Raw genomic sequence first — 17,814 nt, 5'->3', positions numbered from 1 at the left:
GTTAGAATCATAGACTGTACAAAAAAAAAGTGGATGTAGTAGCAGTGACCACCGTCACCCATTAATTGTGGACTGCCCTATTGAAGCCTCCAGTTTTGGCAATATGGCCATTGCCTTCTTGTTTTTTGGATGTTATGATGAGAGGGTGGTGCTGGGGAGGATAAGCTAAATGCTAAAGAGGGAAAGTTGCCTATTTTCAACTCTTCTGAAGCGAGTTATGCAGTAGAGGTTTACCGGCAGGTAAAAGCCGACCTCGAGGTATTGGCGCCATTCATCTGCATGTACCGCAGTACACAGAAAATCATCAAACCTTCAAAGTTACCAGCTTAAGCTAGCGATAGCTAGCTAGCTAGCTTGGTCAGCAGAACGCTGACCTACACAAGTAGGGTCATTGTCCTGTAGACTTTTATAGAAACACTTTTTGCAACCAGTGGAGTCGCCCCTGCTGGAAATTAGATAGAATGCAGCTTTAAGGCACTTCCGCATTGGCTTCACTTTTCAGGCTCGGAAGCTTGGTCCATAATTTCTTTTACAGTCTATGGTTAGAATACCAGATTCATATTGAAGTTAAAAATCATAAGCAAATTCTGTTCATCAAGGCAGCAGATGGGTGTGACTTGCATCAAAAGTAAGTCATAGTAGCCATAGTAAATAATAAATAAAGTTATTTTCATTGTGTTATGTTATACCATGCATGCAAGAGTGCTTTGATTTTGAGAGTGCTCATATTATGCCCATTTTCAGGTTCATAATTGTATTTAGAGGTTATACAAGAATAGATTTACATGGTTTAATTTTTAAAAAACACCATATTTTTGTTGTACTGCACATTGCTGCAGCTCCTCTTTTCACCCTGTGTGTTGAGCTCTCTGTTTTAGCTACAGAGTGAGACATCTCACTTCTGTTCAATCGCACATGCGCAGTACCTAGGTAAGGACTACTAGCCAGTCAGAAGCAGAGTATGAGGGCGTACCCTGACAGTACCTAGGTAAGACTACTAGCCAGTCAGAAGCAGAGTATGAGGGCATACCCTGACAGTACCTAGGTAAGACTACTAGCCAGTCAGAAGCAGAGTATGAGGGCGTGCCACGCTAGCAGCTAGGCGAGCATTATAACGTGTTACAAAGTGACGCACGTTTGTCTCTGAAGTAAAGGCTGGACTACAATAGAGCTGTTTGGAGCAGTTTGTGAACAGAGTTTTCTGATGGAGATGGTAAGTCCCTTTGGGGTGGACTTTGGGCTTTTTGACTTTGTAAACCTATAACATGCACAAAAAAGATATATAACACAATAAAGGAAAGGGAAAAAACCAAAAAGCATAATATGAGCACTTAAATGTTGCATCTTAACGGTTGGAGGTTAAGTCAATGTATAATTTTAAAGGAGGTTTTAAACATGTCACATGCAGTGGAAGTAAAAAGATAAATATTTAAAAATTGCATGAAGGAATAAATGAAGTTGAAATATATTTGTAGAAACGGCAAATTATATCAAAACATTACAAACTCTCACAGAACTGGTGCAGTATAATGTATGCTCAGTATTTCCTGAGAAATCAGTTTTTACTAAGACCTTACGATTTAAAAACCCTTCCTCATAAACACGCTCATGCATGGACGAGTAGCACACCCCAAGCTTCTCTGACAAATAGCCTTTAGTGAAAAATGCATGTTTGGGAAGTACTATTGATCACATGCGCCCCCTACCGGCCGGCGAAGAGGAGTGAGGAGAGTTCTTTGTTTTTTTTTTCAAAAAATTGTGAAGCATCGCAACCACGAGAGTTCCTTGAACATACAGCCATTAATGTGCACAAGAAATATTAAGCTGATGGGGTATGCGAGATTAGCTGCATACAGACACACGACCAAACACATGATCTTCTTCCATAACCCAAAAAAATGAGGTTTTATTAAAACTTACTGTGTAAAGAGCATAAGAAATAGGACTCACTTATTATAAACCCACACAGCTCACTTAATCTGTGTTCCTTATTTAAGTAGTCTGAATTGTTCTTCCACTGTATGATGTTGAAAAAAGAGTTAATCAGCTGTGAAATAACCAGTGACACAATGCTGAATCTGAACTTTCAGTCCAGATGTTCTTTCTTTTACACGCAGTAACAAGACAAAAAAATGACTAAAACAACTTTTTGATGGAGAAGTAGCTTCATGTGGGAAGTAAACCATCACCCCTCCCACCCAGACACCAGGTGAGTCTGTCTGCAGGTATAAAGAGCAGCTGTCGGCTGAGACTCGGTACTCGTCCTAGATCGGTGCAGAGGAACTGCTCGCTCTGTCTGGAGCCTTGTGGACGGATAAACTCACAGTGTCCTGCAGCAAAACCACTTATTCATATCGTCTCCAGCAACATGGTAAGATAATTAGAATTTATTAGAAGTGGGGAAACTTATTTCGATATTTGGTTTGCATCATTAATGTTATATATCTTACTTTTTGTGAAATCTGCAGCAGTTTTTAATTGTTTTATCTGCCAGGATTTAACAATCAAGCAAGACGTGGTTTTTTCTTCCTCAGACCTTTGGCTGTATGTATTTTAAATGAAAAATGCAACTGTTGTGTTAACATACATGTAGCTGAACAAATGTGAAAGCTCAAATTATGTATTTATATTACTCTCTGCACTTTGAGTGTTTTATGAGGTTACGATCACAGACAGCAAAGGAGCTTAAAGCTTCATCTTGACAGAACCTCAGAAGCCTCTATTTTGATGATATTTAATGTTTTGGATGTATTTTTATCAATGATCATATTCCAAGCTTTAGCCTATACTTATGTCTATACAAATATCTCTCAACAGCAAAAAAAAAAAAAAATCATCTTGGGGGATTTTCTCCCTCCAGGGAAAAACAAAATTCTCAACATGTTCAAACACGACTGCTGGAAGCACTTAGAAAATGAAAAACAGTAAAGAGTTGCAATAAGCCTATCCTTTTTTTTTTTTTTTGACTTTGTTGACACAGATAATGATTAATACAGTGTGCAATCAGATATCTTTTTTACATGGCACACTGAGCGGATGTGTATGGAAGCAAAGAAAGGCCATAATCATTTCAATTCCATAAACGAAATTTCACGTGGTATAATTAAAAAAAAAAAACATGTTCCCAAAGTCATAGGCTATAGAAAATAAAAGTGTCTGGGCTTTTGGTGTCTGAATTTTACCAATGTAATTTAAGCCACTTGATATTTTAACCTGAATTTTTACAGAAAAATACTTTGCACATCTACAACGTGAGACAGGTGCGTAGGAGGTGGACAAGTAGGTCAAGAGTTGCAAAGAAAAACTCCCGCACACTGTCTTACTTGCAAAAAATATAAGGTTTTAATAATAGGCAACGTTTCGGTACTGGACCATCTTCAGGCAAATGGTTTTACATCCTGATCTTTTTGTAGGAGGTGACTGTTTGTTGTGCACCAATCAACAACTTCCACATAAAATCAGGCATAAATACACAACACAACATTCATTCACATATCCATTACTATAGATAGAGCTTAAATATCAATACAGCCCTATAGTAACCACACTAATTTATATACAGTATATCATACCAGAGCAATCTATACTGTATTAAAGGAACATGCCGACTTATTGGGTCTTTGTCTCATTCACCGTATCCCCCAGAGTTAGATAAGGCCATACATACCCTTGTCATCTCTGTGCGTGTCGTAACTCTGTCTGGTGCACCCACCGCTAGCCTAGCTTAGCACAGATCCTGGAGGTAACCTAGCCTACTGCTCCCAATAAGTGACAAAATAACACCAACATTTTCCTATTTACATGTTGTGATTTGTATAGTCACAGGGTGTACAAATAACAAGGTAACATGAGACACAGCCATCTTCTAACCGTATACATACTAGGAACTATATTCTCAGAAGGCCGAAGCACTGCTACTTGGGCGGAGTGATTAGCGCAACACCTGAAAAGCACCGTTGTTACTCTCTGCTCCTCACCACGGGCTTCTCAGGTGCTGCGAGCAAATCACTCCGCCCAAGTAGCAGAAGTAGCAGTGCTTCGCCTTCTGAGAATATAGTTCCTAGTATGTATACGGTTAGAAGATGGCTGTGTCTCATGTGACCTTGTTATTTGTACACGCTGTGACTATACAAATCACAACATGTAAATAGGAAAATGATGGCGTTATTTTGCCACTTATTAGATGAGCCGGTTACCCCCAGGATCTGTGCTAAGCTAGGCTAGCGGTGGTTGCACCAGGCAGAGTTACGACACGCACGGAGATGAGAAGGGTATGTATGGCCTTATCTAACTCTGGGGGATACGGTGAATAAGACCTTTCCTTTAAATTTTAGAGGTAATTATGGATAGTGAAAGTAAATGTTTCTAACTGAAAATATGGGGGAAAAAAAGTTATTTCTTATTTATTCAGGCCTTTGTTTGCAATAGATGGCTGTGCTTCATTCTTCATTTATGTTTTTGGGTGTGAAAATTATTGAGAAAAAGTACCACAAGGGTTGTTTTTCTTTGTGTTTTGTGTTAACATCTCTGTGAAAGGCATTTGAACTTGCACCTGTCTTGTTTGTCCAGAGAGAGTGCATCTCTATCCACGTGGGCCAGGCAGGTGTCCAGACAGGAAACGCCTGCTGGGAGCTCTTCTGCCTCGAGCACGGCGTTGGTCCTGATGGCGTCTTCCTGGACAGTCCTGCAGAACCCAACTCTCGTGAAGACCCATTCAACACTTTCTTCAGTACTGGGAGCTATGGGCGTCATGTTCCCAGAGCAATCTATGTGGACCTGGAGCCCACAGTGGTTGGTGAGTCCTTGTGTGTATATCTTTATTTTTATCCTCCTTATCTCTGTTTTTCTTATTTTTATTTCCGTTGCCGTCATCCCATTGTATTTGGTCATATGCATCTAGTGTGAGTGCATCTCCATCCACGCAGGTCACGTAGGTAACTGCTGATGGGAACACTGGTATCTAAGCAACAAGTGCAGTGGTGACTCCTTTGCCTTTTATTCAATGCTGGCTAACATTTACAGAAGTGTATTGTGTAAATAGCAGGTTACAGAGTACAGTACTGGATTGATTTAGGCCAGACAAAACGCCTTTTTAATGCAGTATCTATTTATTGATATTTTATATTTTCACATGGGCACACATTTGAAGAATAGGTTTACAATTTTTCCAGTCTGGAATTGGAGGAATTATTGCAGCAAGCATAAGATGTCTTAGTGTTCATATGGGTACCTCACAAAATGTGTGAACCTATAATTGAATCATTTATCTACTACCTATTTCTTATTTTCCTCACCACATTTCAAATTTTCTGGTTATCGATTTTGATAATAAGATGGGCACGAGCATGTACTGTATGTCCAGTATTATTTATTTATGTATTCAGATTTTTTTTTACTTGTCCAATAAACGTTTACTACATTTTGTCCATTTTGGGGCTCCACCCTATATGACCCCACTTTTATGGCTTTCCCATTAGATTAAATGAAGAATTGTGTGCAATCATTTTACACACTTTCCCCTTTATGTCAACCTAATTTTCAGTTTGTATCTTTGAGGGGAAAAAAGCAAAGTTAGTCATGGGTTTGCTACATCACCAGACTATGGAGCCGTCATTATGGTTGAAAATGTTAGCGTAAAAACTGATAAACGTGGACATGTCTGTTTTAGTGGAAAACATCCACGTTTGCCGTTCGTCTGGTCCGTCGCTTAAACCACGTTGCAGTCGATGTTATTGACTTTTCTGAATAAAAAAAACTTTCTTTTCAGATGAAGTGAGAGTTGGGAAGTACAGAGAGCTTTTCCACCCTGAGCAGCTGATCTCTGGAAAGGAGGATGCAGCCAACAACTACGCTCGAGGCCATTACACTGTCGGGAAAGAAATCATTGATGATGTCATGGAGCGTATTCGTAAAATGGTCAGTCAAATAATGAGAAAAACCGGACAGACAAATTACTGTTAATGCTTTTTGGAAGAATTTCAGTGAGTTCAGAGGGTTTTTATATGAATACAAAGAAAAGCTTTGTCATTGTTTCTGCTCTAATTTTTTATTTAATCTGATAGTGGATATAAAGATGATCATACAATAGTCCCAGTTTCATTGCACAATTTTAAAGCACATCAACATTTTGGAAAATATACAAATTTCTTTCAGGGAGTTATATGAAAAGATCCACACCACTCTCATATCTAAGAGTGGAATCATTCTTCTCATGTATATCTCTGCTAGAAATAGAATAAATGCATTCTGCAAAACTATTCCTGTTTTTTTAAGATTATTTTTTGGGGCATTTTAGGCCTTTAATTCCACAGGACAGATGAAGACATGAAAGGGGAGAGAGAAGGGAACCCGCGGCTGCTGTATCGAGGAGTAAACCTCTATATATGTGCGCCTGCTAAACCAACTGAGCTAACCTGGCCACAAAACTATTCCTTTAACAGCTCCTCAACTCCTGTGTTTCTGTCCCTCTCATCAGTCGGATCAGTGCACCGGCCTTCAGGGGTTCCTCGTCTTTCACAGCTTTGGAGGTGGAACCGGCTCTGGCTTCACCTCTCTGTTGATGGAGCGCCTGTCTGTCGACTACGGCAAGAAATCCAAGCTGGAGTTTGCTGTGTACCCAGCTCCCCAGGTGTCCACTGCTGTGGTGGAGCCCTACAACGCCATCCTGACCACCCACACCACCTTAGAGCACTCCGACTGCGCCTTCATGGTGGACAACGAGGCCATCTATGACATATGTCGTCGCAACATGGACATCGAGAGTCCTGGTTACATCAATCTAAACAGATTGATCGGTCAGATCGTTTCCTCGATCACCGCCTCCCTTCGATTCGATGGCGCCCTCAATGTCGACCTGATGGAGTTCCAGACCAACCTGGTCCCATTTCCACGTATCCACTTCCCTCTGGTTACCTACTCGCCCATCATCTCTTCTGAGAAGGCGTACCACGAGCAGCTGACTGTGACCGAGATCACCAGTGCCTGCTTTGAGCCGATCAATCAGATGGTCAAGTGTGATCCTCGTCACGGCAAGTACATGGCGTGCTGCATGCTGTACCGAGGCGACGTCGTTCCAAAGGATGTGAACGCTGCCATCGCAAATATAAAGACCAGGCGTTCCATTCAGTTTGTCGACTGGTGCCCAACTGGCTTCAAGGTGAGTAACGTCATGAAGGTAAGAAGTGCAGCTTGAGATAGTCTTGTCTTAACCCCCACCCACCCCTAGTCACTACACCTTGCATTAAAGTGCTCATATTATGCTTTTTGGTGTTTTCCCTTTCCTTTATTGTGTTATATATCTTTTTTGTGCATGTAATAGGCTTTCAAAGTGAAAAAGCCCAAAGTCCACCCCAAAGGGACTTACCATCTCCAACAGAAAACACTGTTCACAAACTGCTCCAAACAGCTCTATTGTAGTCCAGCCTTTACTTCAGAGACAAACACACTTTGTAACACGTTATAATGCTCGCCTAGCTGCTAGCGTGGCACGCCCTCATACTCTGCTTCTGACTGGCTAGTAGTCCTTACCTAGGTACTGTCAGGGCATGCCCTCATATTCTGCTTCTGACTGGCTAGTAGTCCTTACCTAGGTACTGTCAGGGCATGCCCTCATATTCTGCTTCTGACTGGCTAGTAGTCCTTACCTAGCTACTGTCAGGGCATGCACTCATATTCTGCTTCAGACTGGCTAGTAGTCCTTACCTAGGTACTGCGCATGTGCGACTCCCAACAAAGATGGAACAGAAGTGAGATGTCTCACTCTGTAGCTAAAACAGAGAGCTCAACACACAGGGTGAAAAGAAGAGCTGCAACAATGTGCAGTACAACAAACATATGGTATTTTTTGAAAATTAAACCATGTAAGCCTATTCTGATATAACCTTTTAATACAATTATGAACCTGAAAATGAGCATAATATGAGCACTTTAACCTTCATCCTGGACTACAGCATACACCCGCCCATTGCACATACTATATATTTTTTGCACATTCTGCACTCAATCCTTTTAGCCTATTTTTTCTTTCTTCTTATGTTAAACAGCTATTTCGCATATATTTGTTTCAGTATTTATTTTTTACTTCATATTCATTTTCAATATGTGTTTATATATGCACCAACCACCGAGGCAAGTTCATTGTAAGTACTTACTTGGCAATAAACCTGATTCTTATTCTGATACTTCATCTTTGTGATCGTTCTCTTTTTCTCAACAGGTGGGCATTAACTACCAACCTCCCACTGCTGTTCCTGGTGGAGACCTGGCCAAAGTCCAGAGGGCTGTGTGCATGCTGAGCAACACCACGGCCATCGCTGAGGCCTGGTCCCGTCTCGACCACAAGTTCGACCTCATGTATGCCAAGCGTGCGTTTGTCCACTGGTATGTGGGTGAAGGCATGGAGGAGGGAGAGTTTGCAGAGGCCAGAGAGGACCTGGCCTGTCTGGAAAAGGATTACGAGGAGTTGGGTCAAATGAGCCCCGATTCTGAAAATGACGACGAGGGCCAAGAATACTGAACATCGTAAGGCTGTGATGGCTGCACAGCAGTGATTTTATCCTGTACCAAGTCAATAACGATTTTATACCTGTACTGTGTATCTTTTAAGATAGAGTTAACCAAATTAATGATCTTTCTCCCTGCCATGTTTTATATTGTCAACTACTAAAGTTGTATTTGAATTTTGCTGTGAAATAAAGTTTGTCTGGGCAAAACTTGTTCGAGATGTGCAGTGCAAGCAGGGTGTTACAGACAGTGGTCAAAGACGACACCATGTAACCACATCCCCATTATAAATCCACCCGGGGAACACTTGCAAGTCTGAAAGGTGAGTATATTCAGTGGAACAAATACAAAGGACATACTTCATCTAACAAATAAAGTTTAGTTCATTTGACACAGTGAGATGTAGGACCCCAGGTCTTATAATATTAAATATGTTTTGCAGATTATGTTCACTATAATCATCTTGTGACTTTGCAAATACTTTTAATAAACATGTTTTCTTATCATGTTGATGCTGTTGGCTAATTTCTGATTTAAGCTGTGTAACAGATTCTCTGCAGAACTCTACCAACATCAAACATTATTCTGAGCTGTATTTTCCACTCTGTGATAGACTAGACTTAATCCAGTGAATAAACTGGTTATTTCAACCAAAAAGATTGAAAATGAGATAAATGAAAAAATAAGCTTTGATTACATTTTATTTATTTATTTACCATTTGTTATTTAAAATGCAGTCTTTTCCCAGAGAGCAAGCCAGACTGACCAACTCATCTCCATGTCATAATGGTACATATCACATGCAGTTTGACATTGATGTATGTGGGAGATGAGTTCTGATTTGACCAAAGACAGAGGCGACGGTGTCAAAACTCGTTCTTAATATTTAATCGGCGCTGTCTCACCCTCACAGAGTCCGCTGCGGAGCGCAGGAGGAGGAGATGGCCCGACTCCATGGAAAACAGGATAGCATCAAATACCCTAACACAGTGGTTCCCAACCTTTTTTCCTTGGCGCCCCCCCTACTTATGTCTAAGTAAAGCTGAGCCCCCCCTCCGAAACCGAAGTTGAGGTAACTCTCGAGATAGAGCCTTACTTTCTTTTTTGATATAGAGGAGTTATCAGCACTTTTACGTTTCTCCACCATGTTTCATTCATAAAATAGTGATGCTGTGGCGGCAGGAAAAGCGAGGATGACAGCAGCTAGCAGCTGACCTGATGACAGCAAGGGTCCCAGGTTAAGAGGTCCCGGAGGTTTGGCCTACTAAGTAGCCTGCTTACAATTTTAAGCGAGAACAAAAATATATAGTTTTTATACAGACTTTTGTATACATTAAATATTCCAGTGTATTATCATAATTTGTTTAACATGTGCAAATATATATTTTTTTACCTCAACCTCAAACCAGATAAAGACTTGCGCACCCCTTTGTGATCTTTGCCGCCCCCCTTAGGGGTCCCCGGACCCCAGGTTGGGAACCACTGCCCTAACATTAGATAACTGCAGAACACAGTGTAAATAACTAAATAGATGTCTTTAATCTGTGCATATATCATCAAATGTCAAAGTCTGAAAATACAGACGTTAAGCTCTCGTACAATCGTTACACTTAATGTCCTCGTTATCGGTCCAAACTTTAATACTGTTCATGACCAAACCTGCATGAAGAAAAGTGTGTTTGCCTATTAGACTTTCGTCTTCAAATTGTATCTCGGGGTGGGGGATACTACTAGTCTGGCTATCACCAGACCAAGCTCAATTTTGGTCTGGGGGGGGGGGGGGGTCTGCTCTGTATTTTCTACTGCACAAGAGGCGTAATCAACGGGCATAGTTCAAATGATTCTGTACGCAATTGGATAGTATGTAATGTAATGTAAACAAAAAGCTGCTTGGTCGCTTCTCTATCGTCATCGTGTTAAACCCACCAATAGCGCGCCAGGTGGATAAGCCAGTTTATGATTGGTTCCCGCAAATTTGTAACGGAAGCAGGATAGAAAAATGTACAGGTTTCCACAGCACAAAATGGCATTAGCAGACAGCTAAGTGTTTTATATAAATACTATAATCTTCAACTTTATCACTAAGGCTTGTTTGGATATAATATATAGTTCTGTTAAATCTTATATAGGTCTGGTATATTGAAGCTGTCCTTGAGTACCGTAGCCTAATGCCTGCCGTTTTGGACGGTATTATTAATATAGATAGTCTATAGATCAGGTTTCCCTACACTATGCGAGAACAGGCCGAAATTATAATTAAATTTGCAGCAATTCACCAGCGTCTGAGAAGTTTTTTGCTTTTTCCCCATCAGTCATCATGATTCAGCGTAATGAAAGAACTGCCAGGGTCATTAACACACTGATCAGCATTCATGAAGTGCTTTGCATTGACTATTTATGGTTAAAAATGGGCGTGTACAGGGCGGGATAAGAGGCTCATTCACGTACGCACACTTATGGGTAATCTGTGATTTATAAGGGGAACATTACTTACAGATGTGCGTACGCAAGGTTTTATAAATCTGATTTTTTTTTTTGTCGTATGCATTTTTAGCTTTTGGGCGTACGTACACTTTTAGTAAGGATCCTACACACAGTTTTATAAATGAGACCCCTGTACAGGATCCTGACAGTTCAAGTGTTTATTTAAGTGCTGTCTTTGTTAATTTGATCCAGGGAGTACGTCATCAGTAGGTCCCACCATTGCCAGCTACATCTAGGAACAGGCACACATATGTTAGTGCTGCTTTGTGTGTGGGGAAACAAGAACATTTTCTGATGTGTGTTTGACTTCAGTGCAGGGTGTCACAGTGTTGTCCTTTTACCGATCTTTGGTAGAAAACGATGTAGGCTGTTTGTTGAGCCTGCTTACAAACGGCAGCACCAGTTGTCTTGGCAACCTTGGCATCATTATAGCAGAGCCATTGGTCATCTGCGACATCCTGCCCCGGGTGCACGCACTGGCTGATGTAGTGTCCTAACAGGAGAGGAATCACTGTTACATCAAGTGTCTAAGCATGAAGTGCAACTTATGAAAAGTTAATTTAGAAGAAAGTTAGGTAATTGAAAGAGTGCCAGTCAATATTAAGTATTTCAATATTTCTGCCTCTGATTGACACTTATCTATCTGTTACATGTCTAAGAACCTAATAGAGGACTACAGAAGGTGACAGTCAAACCTTCAATGTGTAAATATCTTACCACTGCTCCAGTCATAGCCTAAATGGCTGATGACACTAATCAGTTTGTACCAGCCATCAGCCTGATAAGACACACAGATAACAATAGTTAGCTTCACACATACACATACACAAACACAGTCCACATATTTACTCTCTGTGTGTCCCAGGGGTGTGGTTGTTTTACCTGGCTGGTAGTCGCCATCAGCTCCCTGAAGGGCTGAAGGACTATGGGGTCATGTAGCTTCTCCACCTCTAGCAACGGACTGAACTTGAACCTCTTCAGGTGTATAATCAGGTATCTGTAGACAGGACAGAAAGCATGTGACAGATCTTTAATGCAGGCATGGTGGATTAATGGATTATTGATCATAAGCATACTGCGGATTAATTAATAGAAACCACTCGCTGCCACACATCTAGGGATAAAAACATCAGATTGTACAGCCGACATCTGAAAATGGTTGGTTCAGATATAAAGTAAATATGATTTGTATAAAGGCCTCTCAGTGCTTGTGGTGGATGTGATGTCACTCACCTGGGCAGGGTTAGAAAGGTGGAGTGCCTGACTGATGTGCTGCAGCCACACTCACAATTATATTCCAACTCTGTCTCCTGCAGTAACAACATGTCAGTTATGTATTGCATAACACCATAAAAAGCCATAAAAACGGCAGCAGTGTGAAATGGTTGATTTTTCTTTGTTCCATGAGGCTTCATATCAGTCAGTGGTGATGTGAGTGAGTGAGCCCAGGTTCTTACCATCTGGTATTCCTTGAGCAGCTGCTGTACTGAACCTCCAGGAACCAGATCCACAGAGATGTTGGTGAACTCCTCCTCTGTGATGGATTGAGCACCACACCTGCACATTAAAAGGACAATGCACATCAAAATGAGAAAGAGAAAACATTTTTATTGGATTTGGGTGAACTGGCCCATTAAAGATATTCCAAAAATTCATAATAATAGATTTATATGAGTGGAAAACTCAGGGAATGTTTGGCCTGCAACCACACACTGTTTTTACTTTGTGGTTTTACCTTTTGCATGTCCTGATGTTTTGCATTCTGAACACCAGGTTTCTGTCCACAGGGCAGCTATAGCTTCTCCCCATGAGGGCTGCAGCCTTTTGCAACGGTGAAGCCAGACTTCTCATCTGATCTAGGAACGCTGTTAAAAACTCATGGGCATCCTGAACATACAGACACACAGATTTGATTTGATGCACAGACGAGAAAAAATCAGCAGGCGACGAAACATTTAACGGTTAGAACTAGATGACTTACTTTGGGGTAGTCGTCTACAAATTCAGGAGCCTGGACAGAGAGGGCATTCTTGAACATATTGAGGGCCCAGAGTTTGTATCGACAATCTTTGGAGACGTGACCTCTTACAATCTTTACAAAACATCTAGAGAGGGGGAAGTAAAATGGTCGTTGTCCTTTAGGTGGTCTTCAGGTTTGTTGAAAAAGTTGAGGATAATGTTTTCAGTCAGGAAGCAGCATTTGTGTGTGTGTGTGTGTGTGTGTGTGTGTGTGTGTGTGTGTCTGCTGTACCTTATCAGCGCAGTCTCCTCATAAATATAATTCCACAAATCCGTATCGAGGCTGTAGATATCAGTGACAAACTCTCTAAGTGTGATTAGGCTCTGGAGGCTGGAGTTCATATAGCAGGTCGCTGATTTGTTGGGAAACCTGACACACGCACACAACAGGACTCATCACACATCAACATCACGATCTTCGATGACAAACTACAAACTGTGGCACATTTCACTAAAACGGTAACTATATTTTAATTTTAGGTGGTGTATTTATGTTCTGCATGGAGGTAAAAAAAATGTAAGCTGTAACATAATCTTGTATTTCTAAAAACAAATAAGCTGTTGCAGGTCATTCTAGGTGAATTAACACTTTCCATATTTCGTGAAAAATATTTAAAATATATCAACTTTTCTGTTTCTTGTCTCTATGTGAGAGTATGTGTGTGTGCAGATTTACTCACCCAAGCCTGGGGGCCTGATGAACCTTGAGGCGCAGTGGATTGAAGGCACCCCATCTCAGGCAAATCACCTTATCTACTAAGGCTTTGAGTAAGGAGATAAAAACAGCGTACACTGTGGCAGCTGCGTTCCTGTTCTCTTTGTTGGCTTTGTCTAGTGCAGCCTTCTCTTCATCGCTGAGCCCTTTAAACTCCACCACTTGGTCATTCTGGATTATAACAGAACTGAAACATGGAGGGAGAAACAGGCTGTTATTCTGTATTTCATGTATTTTTTCTACTGATTTGATAATCTAATTGTATTCACTATATGTGGGTCAACATGGAAAACAACAGCAAAACCAAACCAAAAGTGAGTACATGTCCAGCAGAGATAATACTGATTCTCATCAAAAGTAATTTCCTGTTCACAGGGGATGTGATGTAACACACTGTGAACAGTAGTGTGTGAAAACAGATCAATACTGTCAACGCATAAGATCCTGGTTACCTGCTGTTATGTTTCTGCTCAGCTTCATCGTCAGTTACTGGAGCCACACGATGTCTTCTCTGTTAAAGGACAGAAAACTCCAGTGGTTCAATATTACAGCCAGTATTGTGTATAACGCACTTAACAACTTTTTCAGGTAAAAGGTAGTGTAACGTAGCCTAGAAATCTAGACACACCCTAGTGGCAGCAAATTTATTTTGCAGCCAGGGGGGCTTATATTATCACCAACACATTGACTAACTTTAAACAGGTGGAGGAGCAACTACGCTACACCAACAAGTGGCATTTGAACACCCCAACTTGGCACAATACACACTTAATGTCTGGTAAGAAACCCTTTGCTTGTAAGCAGTGGAGTGACAGAGGCATTTATACTGTAAACCAGTTATTCAATGAGAAAGGTATGTTGAGTTTTGAAGACCTAAGAGCTAGTTTTGAGGTCCCCAGGACATCCTTCTTCTTGTATCTGCGCTTAAGATCAGCCCTAAAATGTTATGGAGGAAAAGGGGCCATGGGGAAACAGTCTTGAGGGGCACCCAGTCATTAATTGGTTTGTTGATTTTCCTGTGAGAGGATTAGCGTCCAAGATCTATGCTAAACTGTTGCAAGTATCTATAGGAGAACTCACAATAGCAAGGAAATGGGAGTGAGAGCTGAGCCCTGAGGGGAACGCAATTAATTGGGAGACAGTTTGGTACAACATTTTCCATTGCTCCAAGTACCCAAATCACCAGCAGATCCACTTCAACATATGTCATAGGCCATATTGGACTCCTCAGAAGAGATATACGTCTCTAAGTCAAGGTGTGTGATTTCTGTTTTTGTTTGTTTGTTTTTGTTTTCCTCGAGACCGCAGAGGGTGGGGGGTGGGAGAGGGTTTTTGTTCTTGTTCAATTGTATTTGTCTGTTCTGTATGTTCATAAAAAAAAGTAAGTAGTTACTAAGTAAAGTAACGGATTACTTTTTAAGAAGTAACAAGTAACGAGCAAACATTACTTTTTAAAACTTCCCCAACACTGATTACAGCAGCAAGATGAACTAGAATTAACACTTTAGAGAGCCCAGTCTCATGGCAGTTTGTGAAACGGTCACGTTATTGAATCTATTAATTTGTGTACTGAACACGTTAATGTCGTTATTTTCGTGTGGTGAGCACGAATTTTAAAGTAATATATTTCAATGGGAAGCTTATTTCATGATCACAGAACGATTACAGTAGAGAGTAGTATTGGTAAGGCGAAAATCTGCACAGTGAGGTTGGTCGAACTGGTGGATGGGTCACCCCGGAGACCGGGGATCAGGTCCTGCGTGTTGCAGTTCCTTTCCACGTTATTCTCTTCGTAACCACAACCGTCCCGTTGTTGTTAGTGTGTCCTGCATGTTACGGTTCCTTTCCCAGTTCTTCTTTTCCTAACCACAACCTTTCTCCGTTCTTCTTTTCCTAACCCCAACCATCTGCGGATCGTGTCCCTGCGCCCGGGGATCGCGTCCCATGTGTGGTGGTCCGTCCCGTTGTTGTCGCCGACGTGTGGCGTTTAATTTCCTCGTTGTGGCGTTTCATTTCCTCGTTGTGGCATTTCATTTCCCCGTTGCGTCCCCCAGAGCAGCCCAGTGAAATGGTCACGTTCGAAAATCGTGACCTGTACACAACTCAATAAATCAAAATAACGTGACCATTTCACGAACTGGCGTGAGACCGGGTTGCTTTAGAAGACAAAATTCAAGTTCAGACTAGTAAATATCTGCTTAATGTGAAGCCCTGCAACTTTGTGTGAAACATACCCTGCAGCAGTTAAAGAGTCCCCAGCAAGATGTCTTCTTCTTTGTCCTCTGGTTGTCCTCCTCAGGTGGAGGTGCTGTGGTGGTTGCTGGACCACCTGAGAAGATGGCCCTGCAGACAAACACACACACAGCTGGTTATTCTACTGTTGACTTGGGATTATACAGTACTGTGGAGAAATCACCTAAAGGGACGAATCCCTCTGTCCTCTGCAGTGTTTCACCAACATTACCAGGATAAAGACTTGAGTTGACAATGAGGATTTCCTTACCTCTTCACAGACATTGACAGACTTTTAACTTTGCTCTGTAGAATAAAAACAAAAGCAATGTCTATGTCAAGCATCTTTTGTGTCCAAAAACCCATTTTACAAAATTCTCAAATCTTCTTCTCAAAAACGCTGTTACTTCCTGTGAAATTTACCAGGGGTCGACCGAACAGTCTGTACCACCTCCCGTCGCAGTTCTCCGCAGAGGTCTTGGCAGCAGGCGCTTCTGCGACTGTGACTCTGGTGATGCACAGAAACACATATTCTATTATACACCCAAAATCAATCATTTAGGGGCATTATAAACTCTGTCACAGTTGTCACAGACTTCAACCATCAAGAAACATTGTTATGAGACCATGATATATACTCCAGAAGCTAAAAGAACTAACATGTTTCCCAACACCATTCTCTTTCACACTTACACCAAACATAAGATACAGTATTCACTTGTACGTGCTTTTAAGAACAATTGGCCAAAGGTAACTTAAAGTGTGGCAAGTGTGCCCATTAGCCTACATAATCATCAGATTAATTAATAGCAAGCAAGAGTTAATATTGATGATCAAGTCTTCAAAAACAAATTACTAGTCATAGTGCATGTCTCTGAGGTTGCTGACTTTTACAATGACACATTTAAATATTTTCTTTTTAAAGTAAATTGATGAGAAAACAGAAAAACTTGTATGATGTCATGAACAGTCCTATAATAAAAAAGTGAATCTTTTAATTTGTTGATGACACTGTAACAGAAGAGCTGATTGACCTCTGTGGATTATATTATGTTGTAAGATATATCTTATATCTTTGTTCCTCCGCATATGTAAAATTAGTGGAAAATATCAAGAAAACACCTTACTGTACTGTGCAACACAGCACCTCAACAAATCGCATCACATCGTACAGATGTTTTTATTTTCCCAGTCACTAACTATACTGTATTCAAAAGCAACTTTCTTACCTCCCATTGGAGCGCTGTCTGCTCTTATCTCCCTCAACTTTTTCAGGAGCGATTTGATTTTTCTGTCAAGGAAAAAAGGAAAACATATATATATATATATAAATTAACACGGAAAAATAATGTGTCTTCTTTGCTGACATGAACAAGCATCCTGTAGCAGACCTACAATAGTTTTGTCAGCAAAGCCAGAGAGATACTCAAAGATTTAGATGAACTGAGATGAACAAGGTCTAAAACACTACACAAACTTTGTACACCTGTGAAACAAACCTTTGGTTGACAGTTGAACATTGTTGCAAATCTTTCAGTAGGTAAAATGTGAGTATACTGTTGGTCAACTTAAGTTCTAAGTGAGTGTAGGTTTCTAACTCCAACTTGATCTGCTTCCGGAACAGAACATGACTTGATGACATGATGTTCTAGAATGCTTTATGACACACAGGCACTGAGTTCCATCAAATATGTCTAATAGAACACAGACACACATTAGAAAACTACTGTAATAAAGGTCTTGAACAGTAAACCAAGCTTTATCTGAAAAAAAAAAAAAGAAAGTCAGCCTAGTGCAGACATTTTAAATGTATGCTCATTTGGATGTTTGTCTTTGTTAGCTCCTCTGAAAATGTCCCTACC

General features: G+C 40.8%; 2 protein-coding genes across 2 annotated transcripts; one reads left to right on the top strand and one right to left on the bottom strand.

Moving 5' to 3' along the window:
- The first annotated feature begins 1,897 nt into the window (after positions 1-1,897).
- On the top strand, positions 1,898-8,834 carry tuba5 (tubulin alpha 5). The gene is made up of 5 exons (XM_031290413.2): positions 1,898-2,371; positions 4,570-4,795; positions 5,768-5,916; positions 6,476-7,156; positions 8,216-8,834. Exons 1-5 carry the CDS (start codon positions 2,369-2,371, stop codon positions 8,513-8,515), a joined length of 1,359 nt encoding a protein of 452 aa, XP_031146273.1. The 5' UTR covers positions 1,898-2,368; the 3' UTR covers positions 8,516-8,834.
- A 2,294-nt stretch (positions 8,835-11,128) lies between these two features.
- Positions 11,129-17,499, bottom strand: LOC116043594 (ubiquitin carboxyl-terminal hydrolase 37-like). Its single transcript, XM_031290403.1, has 16 exons — positions 17,452-17,499; positions 17,182-17,243; positions 16,376-16,460; positions 16,224-16,258; positions 15,955-16,063; positions 14,173-14,231; positions 13,686-13,907; positions 13,238-13,375; positions 12,968-13,091; positions 12,722-12,873; positions 12,444-12,543; positions 12,220-12,296; positions 11,869-11,983; positions 11,704-11,764; positions 11,328-11,479; positions 11,129-11,218 (listed from the first exon to the last, which is right to left on the bottom strand). Exons 1-16 carry the CDS (start codon positions 17,470-17,472, stop codon positions 11,213-11,215), a joined length of 1,518 nt encoding a protein of 505 aa, XP_031146263.1. The 5' UTR covers positions 17,473-17,499; the 3' UTR covers positions 11,129-11,212.
- Positions 17,500-17,814: the final 315 nt, after the last annotated feature.

Source organism: Sander lucioperca, chromosome 12 (assembly GCF_008315115.2).
Source record: "Sander lucioperca isolate FBNREF2018 chromosome 12, SLUC_FBN_1.2, whole genome shotgun sequence".
Lineage (NCBI taxonomy): Eukaryota > Metazoa > Chordata > Actinopteri > Perciformes > Percidae > Sander > Sander lucioperca.
Note: the sequence above shows the minus strand (reverse complement) of the source record. Positions and strands in the feature narration are given on the sequence as shown.

Excerpts from the sequence above, each read along its gene's own strand:
- tuba5 (XM_031290413.2), top strand. Across the intron at positions 4,796-5,767 it reads CCTGGAGCCCACAGTGGTTG|ATGAAGTGAGAGTTGGGAAG; the intron begins GTGAGTCCTTGT and ends CTTTCTTTTCAG. Across the intron at positions 7,157-8,215 it reads GGTGCCCAACTGGCTTCAAG|GTGGGCATTAACTACCAACC; the intron begins GTGAGTAACGTC and ends TTTTCTCAACAG.
- LOC116043594 (XM_031290403.1), bottom strand. The coding sequence starts at position 17,472 with ATGTTCAACTGTCAACCAAAG. Across the intron at positions 14,232-15,954 it reads GACTCTTTAACTGCTGCAGG|AGAAGACATCGTGTGGCTCC; the intron begins GTATGTTTCACA and ends GTCCTTTAACAG. Across the intron at positions 11,480-11,703 it reads AGGCTATGACTGGAGCAGTG|GACACTACATCAGCCAGTGC; the intron begins GTAAGATATTTA and ends CTCTCCTGTTAG.